This window comes from Pundamilia nyererei, unplaced genomic scaffold (genome assembly GCF_000239375.1).
Source record: "Pundamilia nyererei isolate P.nyererei 1_Seehausen unplaced genomic scaffold, PunNye1.0 scaffold00128, whole genome shotgun sequence".
NCBI lineage: Eukaryota > Metazoa > Chordata > Actinopteri > Cichliformes > Cichlidae > Pundamilia > Pundamilia nyererei.
In genome coordinates this window covers 374,108-387,639 of record NW_005187529.1, presented here as the reverse complement: position 1 = coordinate 387,639, position 13,532 = coordinate 374,108, and the positions used below count along the sequence as shown (strand labels likewise).

Here is a 13,532-nt window from a genome sequence, read left to right as displayed (position 1 = left end):
CCCCAAGCCTGTGAAAGGAGAGCTGAGAATTGAGAAGTGGAGGAAAACGGGAATGGGTTGGGATGGGGTGGCTTTTGGGGGCTGGGTGGGTAATTGCAAATCATATGGCTGTGTCAAACTGCGTGGCCAATGATTCCTGACAGCCCTGCACTACATCCTCATGCACGGAGGCCAAGGGCTGAAGTAAGGAGGACCAGAAAGAGAAGTATGAGTCTGTCAGAAAACGCCTGGAGGTCGGAAAATTCTGTAAACTAAACAGAGACTTCTCCACAGCAGACTGGCTGCTTTAATTTAGTATTTGGAGGACATGCAGATGAGTACACAGAGACAATGTCAAAGACAGAAGAAAGGGCAGAAAGAAGAAAAAAGGCACACAACAGGGCGCATATGGTTTAAATGATAAAGTAGAAAGTAGGTGCAATAATTTACATGCTCACCATCCTACGTGTCAAACCTAAACAACTCACTTTCTTCTTTATGGATCTGAACCACTATACCACAAGAAAGCGGTGCCATCGTCTCCGAAACTGGACCCCCTTATTAGGCACTGGTGTGAGATGAGATTGCTCCATGGGAGAGTTTTTAGTGGAAAGGTGTTGAATCAAATTTCCAATGAGACATACTTTCCATTGCTATCAACAATGGATAGACAGTGCCAGTGCTGTAAATAGTTTACAGAACTCACAAAGAGAAAGAGGCGGATGTGAATGCAGCCACACATGTATCTAAAAAACAAATATACCCGTATGCATGGACGGATGCATAGCGCGTTTGCATGTTTACAAAAGTGTGTACACCGTAAACACACAAAAGGAGTTAAATTTTCCATAGTTGCTCTTCTTTGTAAAAGTTTGGCGATCCGTAAAAAACCTGTAAAAGGTCCTGTTGGTCTTTTTTTTTTGTGGGGGGGGCTGTTTATCTTTATGGGTATGTTCAAGGTTTATTACAGTCTCAGTATATGTATAGCAGAGATTCAGCACGTCATGCTAACCTTCAATTATGACTGGCAAACAGATCTCTCATAATTAAAATCAAACCAGTCTCACAAGACAAACACTGCATGATGAAATTAAATGTTTACACAGCGCGTGAAAGATGTAAACAAAACGTTAGCTTGGAGTTGTCATATACAGAACAACAGTAATAGGAGCCAGACTGATTTATCATAGGGCCAATATCATCAGCTGGTAATTAGCCATTTGCTAATGAATCACAGCAGCAATTACAGTCGGTAAATTACAATTTAAAAGATTAAAAGTAAAGACGACCCTTCAACCATGTTATGGGTGTGGAAATAGAGTTTGTCCACCTGAGGCATTCAACAATTTCCTCTCCTACAAAGACAACCCCAGCCCAGTTTATGTCCAGCTGTGTTGGGAAAAACTAAATGCTGCCAGATGTATCTGAATATTGGAGGAGAAAAAAAACAAAAAAACAAAACAAAAAAACCACACACACCACCAAATATTGGTCTATGCCTTAAAAGTCTAATAATAAAAAATAAAATTAAAATAAAATACAAAAAAAGTCTAATAATCAGTCAGGCTTTCATCTTTTGCCGCTTTATTAAATCATTGCTTGTTACAATGCTCGGCACAAACAACACATCACATCACCGCAGCTCTGCTTCAATGTTAGTGGAAACTGTTGGTTTGTAACAACTCCAGTTCCTCTCCACATTCCCCAAGACCGCACTTTACACTCTGCATAGAATATTTAATTTAATATGTGTATTTTTAACACGCTCTGTGGGAATTAAAAACAAAAAACATCAAAAACATTCACATGCAGAGTGAGTCACCCACTATAATAAAGTGGTTTCGAATATTTACCCAATATGCCTGCTTTACTAACATACAGACAAAATGTTTGCACAGTTAGCAATTTAATCTGAAACTCAAAGTCCTCGTGAGACATTAATCTTTTTAACCGCATGACCGATGATTTACCAAGGTGTGTTTGATACCTGATGAGCTTGGCAAGCAGTGTCTGGAACAGTTTTGAAAAAGCCAGACCAAAAAAAAATTAAATAAAACAAAACTTTTTTTTTATAATTTAAAACTAATTAGATAAAATGTATCAGTGAAAACAGACGATAAATGCAACTTCTTTCAAAACCAGTTATGGGAAAGACACTTTTTTTGTTTGTCTATTCCAAAAACAGAGAAACTCTGCTATAGCTGATGCTAGAGCGCAGTATACACCAGTCCAGCTTGTTTCCTTTTTGACTGTCGTCACACCAAAAAAAGACAAAAAAAAAATTTAAAAAAAGACAAAAAAGAAAAACAAAACAAAACCACAGCCGTGGATGCCAGGGAACTCAACTGTGGTTCACTCACAAGCACATATGCTACACACTGGGCAAGACGTAATCTTGCAGATCTCATGAGAATCCAGCTGCCTCACAAGGTACCTGGATTTATGGCACATCTAGGATTTCAAGCTCAGAACGTTTCCACACAACTTTTGTTTTTTGAGGGAGGGCTCAGAACGACTCAGCTGGAACTAGAGTCTGTGATCTCGTACCAGAACAGGCAGGAGCTGCAGCCAGAGTATTTATGAGAAATAGTCCACCCCCATATTACTGTAAACTGCTATGTTACTGTAACCAGTGTTGGCTGGTTCCATATGAAGATCATTAACCTTGTTAATAGAGAGACTCCAGCTTCCAGGAACAGACAGAAGAGTCCCTAAATCTTTGTCAGCACATAACAAACACACATGCCAACATTCAGCCATGTGTGCAGGTACACATGCTCACAAACAAACACACACGCACACAAACGCTTCCAGTCCACATCTCACTATTTTCCTTAAATCGAGCCGCAAACCCTCTTGAAAACATGTGCACTGTACAGTACAGTGTCATCACATGCAAGCAATAAACATGCCTCAGACGAGCAAAACACGGGGCCAGGAGACTTTCCCAAATGTTTGACATGGCTAGCATACAGATGATTCACAATATTTAAAATCTGCATCCTTCAAAACAAATACAGCACTTTGAGTCGAATGTGCTTCAGTCAACAACATGAAAATAAATCAAGGGTCTGTGAATGTGTCACATCCAGTTCTTCAAGAGGGGAAAAAAAGTCTTCCATGTTCTCCCAAACAATAAGACAAAAAATGTTTTTGATCCAACACATCCAAACGCAAAGAGATTAACATGTAAAGTATGGAAGCCCGTTTCCGCCACAAAAAAAATTTAAAAATAAATAAAGATCCATAACTTGAAATTTCGAGTTAGCGCTGCCAATCAGTAATCTACGTGAATGACGTCATTTCCTTGTTACCCGGAAGCTGAAGCCCTGAGCTACAAATGCTACAGCTAAGCTACCAGTCAGTCTATCCAGTCATGAATCCACAGATTGCTGAGTATTTTCAGCGTGGCTTCAAACATAATGAAATCCTTGTGTTATTAGCTGAATCACATGACGTCGCTATCAGCAAACGTGCACACGAAAGCGCCAATTTGTTGCGATGCGGTTTTGAGTGCGCGTTACTCTGCGCCATATGCTTCCGGGTAACAAGAAAATTCACGTAGCTTAATGATTGGCAGAGCTAACTCGAGAAAAGTAACTCGAAATTTTGAGTTATGTTTCTCCAAATTTCGAGTTAATAAGTCGAAATTTCAACAAAATATTTCGAAACTTCGAGTTATGGATACTTGTTTGTTTTTTTTAAGTGGCGGAAACTGGTGAAAAAGAGGCGAAAAAAAACCCAACTTGTGAATTTTACTTACATATTTGCCCGAGGAAGGTTCCCCAGGTGGTAGAGACCCAGGACTGAGGACAGGTGAGCTAGCTGGACTGCAGAGCTCAGGGAAAGGGTTGGGGATGGCCGGGAGAGATGACGTCCTCAGCTGCTGCTCCTGCTCCTGCAATCTCCTGAAGAAAGAGGCGGATAAAGACGTGTAAAGTGGTTTGATGAACAGAGCATCTCTTTTGGTTTAAGCTTATGTTTATTATTATGGTTACAAAAAACCAAAAACAAACTTTAGTCCAAGTCCATGACCTGGAACAGCCTTTTTAGAAGCAAACTTTAAAACAGAGCTGCTGACAGCTGTGAAATACGTGCAGGAAAGGCGGCTAGAATTAATCAAGTTCTGCTGTACAGTATTCAGCCTCATGCCCGTTTCTGTCTGATCTGCTCGTAATGAACAGTCTCGAAGCAAGTGGAAATCACAGAGCCACCCCAGCCAGCTAGTTAATTTTTTCCAATTAATAATACATCAATGACGAATCAAGACATCGCTTTAAAGCAGATTTCTCTTTTTTAAATACATAAATTTGGCACATGCAGTGTAAGACTCAAATTATTATCGGACAGCCAATCAACCATTACTTTCAGTATTTTTTAAATTGGCAAGTCTGTTTGTGGAATCCCAGCTTAATAACTACAAATAAACAAATGTGTGGAAGACTGCTTAGCCTCCGTTTCTCTTCCTCAGTCGAGCTCTGTCGCTCCGAAGAACCCAGCGAGTTCAAAAGGGAACGGGCCTTTTGATGTCGTCCCATCTGAGCCAGAGAACAGGGTTATCTAGAGGTCAGTCCTGAATAATAAGAACTTCAGGGCCTGCTTCTGTGCATTTGAAAAAGAGCGCTCATAAGACAGAATACTCCATTACCTGATGCTCCCCTCCTGTGTTATTGTCACATAGTCCAAAGGCGAGTAATGGGCGCTGACACCAGCTCTGCGGTGCATGCACGCAGCTATACTTCTATTCTCCCAACGTGTATGAGTGCAGCCTCGAGGAGGATGCGGGTTAGCACGGTTTAATTTGAAAGAGACATATGCACATGGTACTTAAATAAATGAGAATCTTCTTCTCGCCTTCGCAGGCTGATGTAAAAGAGGAGTGAAAGGGAGGAACGGGTCATACAGGGGTTACAGATCGGGAGCCAGGAGGAACCGTTATGCTCAATTATCGAGTGGGTGTGGAGGGATGATGGTGTACAGTGAAAATTCTCTTTTGAAATTTGAAGAGAAAAAAAAGGGTTTGAAGTCTTGCTGTGCGGCTACGCATGTGGCAAACGCATAATACGAGGCTGAAAGAAGTTTGTGGCTGAAGTTACTACCACACTTTTGCTGATTCTGTGGGTGCACGAGCAGTTATAGCCCTGTTGTTTTTAGCATTTTTTTAAATTTACTTATTTTAGGGCGATGATTGCACATGTCTTGACAGTTAACAGAGGATGAATGAGATGCCCAAAGATGGTGTAACATATACTGAAACCTAATGTCTCAGATTAAATGGAGCCTGAACTCCCATCCAGCTCCACATTTAACTTTGAATACTACCAAGTTACTTTGCACACATCACAGACTAAGAGCATGCTTACTCCTCTTATCCTGGTACTTACTAAAGCCCCTCAGTTCATCTACTGCCTCAAACAAGCATTTTTAGCACCCTCTCCCCTTCTGTAAAGCCAACTCTGATCTGATTGGCTGTGCCTCACACACAAAAGTTTTGAACAGGAGGTACATGGAGTTTCTGCTTCTGCCGTCACTGTGGAAAACCAAATATTTAGAACAGTCTGAAGCTTGAGCCTTTGGCTTATGAAGATTACAACGACTTACACTGACCTAATTTGAAACTTTGGCCACGTAGAATTGAGGGGGGCAGCATAATAGATTCTCTTTATAGGTTTCCTCCAGTCCGTACTTTAAACCCATACTCTAACACTGAAAGTTACGTTTACTATCACATCAAGCAAAAAAAAAAAAAAAAAAAGAAAGCTCATAACTGGAGGAGATGAAAGTAGTTGAGCAGCTACCTGACAGCATTGATGTGCATCGGCTGTGACCGTCGGAGGCCGGTTTGAGGCGAGTCTGAAGACGAGGAGGGCGGCTCTGGGGAGATGTGGCTTATCCCGTGTGAGTGCTGTCCCTGCCGTGGCTGGTTGTGTTGATGTGCTTGATGGTGGTGGCTGTGTGACGTCGAGGTCTGTCCGTTGTGCAGCAGAGGAGTCGATTCTGTCTGTGGACCGCTGCACGAGTACAGGCTCTCCAGTGAAGAGTCCATTTCATTCACCAGGGCCTCTAAGTCGACATCATCCTCTAAAAGACACAGATATGGCAGAACAAATCTGTGAGTTAGCATTAACCTGACATGAGCTCCTGTAAAGTAACAGCATGAACTGCTTGTGTAATGAAAAGAACTACAACAAATCGACAAACACCAAAGGGAACCAGTGCGCATATTAAATTTGAGGTTTCAAATAACGTGTATGTGAAATTTGCACTGTGGGCCAAGGTCATATGTTTTAGATCGGTCCAAGCTCTTCTGTAGGCTCAGGAGGTAGAGTGGATCATCTACCACTCAGAAGGTAGGTGGTGGTTCAAACCCTGGCTGAGTTCAGCATCTTGCCTCTGTGCGTTCATTAGTGTGTGAGGTAGGTTTAAAGTGCTTAGTTACAGAATTTTGAGTGCTTAACTTAAAAAGTACTATATGAGTACCAGTCCACTCCTTTTCTGTATTCCTTTTTTTAAACCGTATACTTGTTTACAGGGTGGGGGCCTTGAAGTGATAGGAGCTAAAACAGCCAACGCAGTTAAAAACAAAAAAAAAAAAACAAAAACAAAAAACAGTTCCTTTAGAGGAGACTTCAAAATAAATATTAAAAATAAAAAGTCAGCCCCCATAAACTCAGTGTTAAAATGTCCAACTTTAGCATTTAAAAGCATGTTCACAGCCTGGTAGAAACAATTTTGGCATCTATGGATACTTTTCCCCACTTTAAAAGATCGGCAACTGTGACCGTCAGCTGAAACTCGCTCCAGCCAATAGAGCAGCTGCTGTGAAACCATGTTCAAAAAGTTCATACAGACAACTCAAGTGCCCAAATACCTAAAAATCTAAAGGTGAAAATCAGCATAATAGGTATCCTGTAAGTGCAACAACACAGTGGGGTTGGGGGTGCGAGTGCTGCAGACTTATAGGACTGATTCTTATTTTAAAACACAGTAAAATGATTAAGTCCCTGGGTATTCAGCCACTTTCCCCTTTCAGTTTCTCATCTAGCTGTGGCCTGGATTTGAACCTTTGCACTAGTAACTCAAGGTAAAAGAAAAAAAGAAAGAAAATGCACAACACACAAGCGCCCACGCAGACACGCGCACAGATTTGTTGCCAGTTTTGCCAGAGTGCTCAATCAGCAGGAATATCTTAACATCTCGACTGAATACACCGTAATGCCCTGTGAGCCAAATCTCCAGGGAGATCAGGTACAAGCACAAACCTGCCCATGACACTTTTCAGCTCCAACCGTTGGGGTTCAATGTAAAGGCACCGCACTGCAAGCATCTGCTCTGCATTCAGGGCAGCTTTCAAACACTCAGCTTTTAAATGTCTTTAAAAGAAAGATGTGAAATTCTTCTCAGAAGGTGTCTATCTTCAAAGTCCTCGCGAAAACCTCCAGGCACATTTAAATTCATGAAGTGAATTTTTCAACCGACTCCAGGAGCATGTTTTATCAAAGCCTGACGTGAGCTCAGCTGAAGGGAAACTCGTCTAATTGCTCCATGCTGTGAAAGTTTGAGCATCTGGGTAAACTGACAGCCCAACTTTGCTCTTTTTAAATTACAATCCGCAGCTGTGATTCTGCTTGTGATTAATAATTCTCCATTATGAAAAAGAAATTATCCCATGAATTTATCATAAGGTCTCTGTAGAGATCCCAACCGTGCTGTTGCACAAATGCAAACCACTAGAGGGAGACAAACTAATTGGATGAGGAAAGGAGCTTTGAGACTCCTGAAAACAAACATTTTTCAAAAACTACATTAAATTTGCATCCCTTGAACACAGGACCAGAAGACTTTTGGGATTAGGAAGCACTGAGGTTGTTAGTTTCTTGTTCAGCAGTGAAGATGCCCTTTGTGAAAAATCTTATGTGGATGGATTATACATCTATGCTCATTTATGAATATGCACACGTCAGCTTTAGATTATAGTTCTGTTAGTAACTAATTGGTAAGTCTAAATGAAATGGAAAGTAATACAGATGCTTTGTTAGCACCAGCCGCCTCCTGCATCCACAAAACCTTAGGCTATACCCAGTATACTTGAGAAAAAAAAAAATACTAATCTAATGAATGTAAATTAATACTACATTGTAACTTTAACAGACACCAGCCTGCTGTCAGAATTCAAATGAGCCCCACATGCCTCACGTACTGTCCCTGCTGACTCAGAGTGCAGCACACCTGACAGCTGGATCATGCAGGTGTCATATCACAGGTAAAAATCCCATGACTCGTCAGAAAGCTTACATTGGAAAACTGTAATCTGACTAATGTAGTTTTAAAAGCACTGGCCTCAAAGTGAGCACCAGTCTGGCAATGGGCCATTTTTCTTTTGGAAATGCCACTTTTTCCCTCTTCTGGGAAAAAAAAAAGGGAGAAAAAAAAAAAGAAGAAGGAGGGATTAAACAACAAGAGGCGTCACAGGTTAGTGAGTCAGTATCTTCACGCAAACATCTACATGCAAAGGCATGGCTCTGCCTCTAGCTATAGCTACCTGCTAAAACTTTTGTGTCGCCTTTGAGGACCTTTTCCTTAAAACAAAATGTAAGGAAGGTGCACCACAGGTGTCTGAACTGCTGGCGCTTAATCTGCAGGTATAAATAGTGACAGATAAGCTGCAGCAGCTACTTATAGATAGCCTAGAGAGCTAAAGACCTATATGCCACAGGATCCAGGGTGCATACGGGGCTAAACACAGGACTAAGGACAGACAACACAGTTGTAATATCGAACAGAGCACCACGACCTGCATGCTGCACCTGTTGTTTAAAAAAGGAAATCTACATATATCTAAAAGTTTAGAAAATCTACATGAAATGTAAGACCAAATTTCAAAAATTACTTTTATCCTTTTTATTCTTCAGAGATGCGACATGACCCTCAAGGTAGGGAGAGCATGTACCCGACCTAGTATGGCTTCTGGGGAACTGTCAGCATACAAAGAAACACCACCCATTAACTCTTGCAGCTATGGAAGACTTGTGCGTCATTATCAGTCATATGATCGCAATCACCAATGCATGTCACAATCGCACAAACAAAGATATGCGTCATGCTCCGTGGCGTGAGGCAGACAGACTGATGACACAGAAGGCATGCAGGCAGGCACGCACACATGCACAGGATTTAAACTCTGAAGATCTGGAGAGGGAAGCAGCCTATCATTGTTCGTCGTTGGACACAGCCCAGAAAACAGAAGCTACACGTGATACTTGGCTTTGGCAGCCACGAGAAATGACACAAACCTTTATATCTATCCTCACATGTGCTCTCACTATATTACAGAAATTATAATATACTAATAAAATATCACAGCAGCTCGTGCAGCAGGAAGCACACATAGCTGCAGCTTTAGACTCAAAACAGGGAGGAAAGAAAGAGACAAGTAGCAGCTCTGATGCATATGCTTAATGTACAGCATCACTACCATGTTATGAGCCTTGTTGTAGGCATGGAGCTTTAAAACAACACTGAACCTCGCTGTGAAAGCCATTACACAGTTGCTGCACTCCTATTCACCACCATGCGCAAAGTTTACAGAGCAAAACAGATTGAAAGAACCAACAGATAGCAGGATTTATTTAAAGCTGTATTCACCCGAGAGGCATCTCTGTTAAAAATCTTACAGCTACAGGCTCTGACTCAGCCTCATCTGTTCCTCACAGGAAGTATTTACAAATGCAACAGGGATCACACAACAGAATGGGTAGGAAGGAAATCACTAGCGGCAGAAATTAGTCCTAATACTGAGCGGTAAATGGATATGAGCACAGGTAACAAGTACCTCATTACTTAATCCTTCCGCTAAATTAGTCCTTTAAGAGGTGCGATTATCCTGGATCCTATCATCTTAGAGACTGTGCATCCACGTGGAGGTGGTTCAGTTACTGTGCTTTTCTTCTACATTTGAAGAGCACTGGGTCACTATTTAAGCTCCATTTGAGCAAATTGCTTTAACTGTCATATTTGATAAGTATATTTTTGGTTTATTCATAATAACCAAATCCTTTCCCCTTTTCTTTTTAAAGAACTCGGCCTAAACTCCACTGGAGAAGTCAGATCCAAATATAAAGCCTCGACCGCTCCAACACCAACACGGATATTACTGTTCTCATTTACTCATCGTTTCACTTCTCCCATGAGTGGAATTCATTCCCTCCCCTCCTCCTCTGACATCTTTACTGCCCTCCCTCCTCTTCATAGGACCCATAACAGGTTAAATTAGGGGTAAAAATAGCCCAAGCACCCTCTATTGTTTGAGCCACGCCAAATACAGTCAGAACACACTGAACTAGTTGGACCTGACAAAAATCTGCATGAAATCCGTTTTGAATATTTTGGATCATTAGCGAGAGAGCGACGTGGACAAAAGCAAGACTATTGCGATGATGGCAGACACGTATGGCTCTCCAGGAATGCTGCCTTTTCATCTTTTATTCATTCCTGCTAGTTAAGAAAACAAAAAGGGCCGCAACCCTAAAGAAGGGGGAATATATACATATACAGTACATCAACTGCACACACACACACACACACACACACAAAAGATGTACTGAGGGACAAACAGCATTTGAATACGAGCCCAGCAGAGGGGTTTACATTCAAAGAGATTGGGGGAGTATAGACGGGCCAAGTCTGAACTGTTAAGCGTGGCTCTGCACTGGGGAGTACAATACCTCCGGTGACAACACCCACTGAGGGCCAAGCCTCCTGATTTGGAGGGAGTGTGGGATAGGGTCTGAATGAAACTGGAGGAGAGGAGGAGGAGGGGGAAGATTGGACAAGAACTGAAGGAAAGAAAATACAGGAGTGAACAGAGGATCAGAAACACATCTGAGTGGGAATTATATGTAAAAGGAAAAGTGGGTGAAATTGCTTAGAGTGATAATTAACAGCGCAGATCTGGCTAGAGGGATGATGGTCTATCAGCTGGCTGACCACTGTTAATCTCTCAATAGTGTTAGGCTTGCCACAGAGTTATATGGTTCACAGGGCCAATTATAATATAATATCCCTTGTTACACTCTCACAAATCTTCTCACACTGCTATACACGTCCAAACACACCTTCTCAATGTTTGGGGTCTGACCAAGTATTCACCCTTGTTCTTTGCTGCATGCCTGCACACAAAAGCCCAAACCCAAAAGCTTTGCAGCTGCCACACTGATGTAGCTCTTGCTAAAAGCATTTCAAACCTCCACCCACTAGCTTCCCCTTAAGTGAGAAGTTAGCATTGTCACTCCCCTGCTGGGATGACCTTGACATATCTCTGTGGGAAGCCAAAGTGTCAGAGCTTAGGCATAATACATACAGGACCTAAGAATGAATTTCACATGAACTGGGTGAAATGCTGTTAGTTAAAATGGTGCGTCTGTCACATCCTCCTTAAAAATACCAAGCATAACTTGAAGAGCTAGGACCTTCATTTCCAGCCTGAGATCTTGACTGGTTGACCCCTTGAGGAGCCACGCCATCAGATTACTGAACTGCATTGGTTGCATTGGTAGCATTGATGGGATTTGTTGCCTAGCAGCTGCATACCCATCACAGATATGCCCCCACCACCACCAGGAACAATGGTCACATCCATGTTTACCAGTGAGGGTCTGAGGTGCGACAGTGGAGAGATGTGGGACTCAAACATCTTACACTTGTGGCAGATGGCATTTTGCTACATTCACTGGATTCAAAAAGGCCAATAAATACTGCTACTATTAAATAACCTTTACATAGTCACATTCAGAGGATTTCATCTTGCAGTCGGCAAAGTGTATTTATGACAGAAGACGTTTAAGATGTGTTAGACAATATGGGTCTTTTTTTGCCTTCATAAGGAGAGAACGATGTCAGAACAATTCCAAAATATGAGATAACACCCAAGAATTCAGATTGTAAAGATGCCGATTTTCCTTATTGTCAGAGATACATCAGAACACACAAAAAACTTGCTGTGTCAAAACACATGCTGTCATTAAGCTCCGTTATACCAGAGAAATAACTGACGCGAACATGGAGAAAAACAACAGAGGCAGAAGGAATTAGCACACTCTGAGCCCTTGACACGAGATGACTCACGTGGCATGCTAAGGTACTGGACAATGTGGTCTTGTCAGTTTTCTGGTTACGCACTTGGACCAACATAAGCTGTGCAAAACACTCAACTCCACACTAAATTAATTATAACCTAATGTGGTTAGCACAGCTGCATGTTGAGAACATCATCCAGAGCAGCTCCTATTTCATCAAATCAAATACTGGCTTGCAAATGATTCGATAAAGGCCATTGTCCAACAAAGCTGTACTGTTTCATTTGTGAATACTTGTGACTTTAATGGGCTAAAAAGGATAAAAGTGGATAGTTATTTGAAAACAAGCTTAACAATGTCAGCAAGTACAGTGATTCGACTAAAAATCCAGATGTACCAATCGAGTGTTAAAGTGCTTGAATGAGCTCTTGTAATAATTTGTCGTCCAATGTATGAAACTGTGTAAAATAAGCATGACAAAGAGATATTCCGAGTGTGTAAACAAAAATATCGCCTAGTGACACTGCTCTCCATTCATGTGCCTCTCCAGTCCTCAGTTCCCTCTATCCCAGATGATCCTGAAAAATGACAATGTAATTTCTGCTCCATTTATTTCCCATGCCAGCGACAAGCGTTCTAATTCACTGGTTGAGTCCTCACAGACTCCCCACCCTTACCTCCCATGCTGAGCCAATATTGTGTTTAAATCTCATGCTCCGATTGTCATGGATGAGCCCTGTATGGCACAATTCCATAGACAGTGTAATTATAATAGCACCCTGCGTCCATGCACATCATCCTTTGAACAGCTCAAGTGTTGACAGCGGAAGAGACCCAAATATATATCACACCCCCAAAACCAACACGCGAACACAATGGCAATGGAAAAATGTTTGATGTGTATTTTATTTTATGTATATTTTAAATAGCATGCAGTCTTAAATGACAAGCTCCAAAACATGCTCAAGACTAGACATTTTAAGTGTGCAATCAGGTAAAAAAACAAAACAAAAAAGACCAACCTTGATGGTTAGGAGAACTCTGATTGGCCGGTTGCTGAAATCTTGGACCAATGAGATCAGTCTGTCTGTGATTGGAAGACCGGTCTATATTTTCCTGCTGAGGGAGAGAGAAGCAAGAAGACAGAAAAAAAACAAAACAAATAATAAAGAGTTGCTTAGAACTTTGTTACAGTAGCCAATGTAAACATGCATTATCTAAACATGATCAACATTTAAAATCACCAGTATATTACCCCTTTAAATGTCAGCTGAATGCAAATTTTGTTTGTTTTCTCTCCCCTTTCATTCATTTATTTTTAAATTAACCATTCATGCTGTGGAACTGAACGCCCACATGGTGGAGCACGTTCTTGTTGAAACTTGTTCGATCACGTAAAGGACCGATGTGTAGGAATTAGTGGCATCTGGCGCAGAGTTTGCAAACTGCAACCAGCTAAATATGCCTTTCTCACAAGCA

At 41.5% G+C, this 13,532-nt stretch overlaps 1 protein-coding gene across 2 annotated transcripts in view; it reads right to left on the bottom strand.

Annotated features, from left to right (window-relative positions):
- grb10b (growth factor receptor-bound protein 10b) overlaps positions 1 to 13,170 on the bottom strand; it is a 38,542-nt gene extending 25,372 nt beyond the window's left edge. Inside the window, exons 1-3 of one of the 2 annotated variants that reach the window (XM_005743141.1) lie at positions 13,076 to 13,170; positions 5,778 to 6,060; positions 3,743 to 3,887 (exon numbers count right to left, since the gene is read on the bottom strand). In XM_005743141.1, the coding sequence (XP_005743198.1) occupies positions 3,743 to 3,887; positions 5,778 to 6,025 (393 nt within the window). In that variant the 5' untranslated portion in view covers positions 6,026 to 6,060; positions 13,076 to 13,170. The remainder of the gene's footprint in view (positions 1 to 3,742; positions 3,888 to 5,777; positions 6,061 to 13,075) is intronic. The other variant, XM_005743140.1, reaches the window with a different exon arrangement.
- Between the last annotated feature and the right edge of the window lie 362 nt (positions 13,171 to 13,532).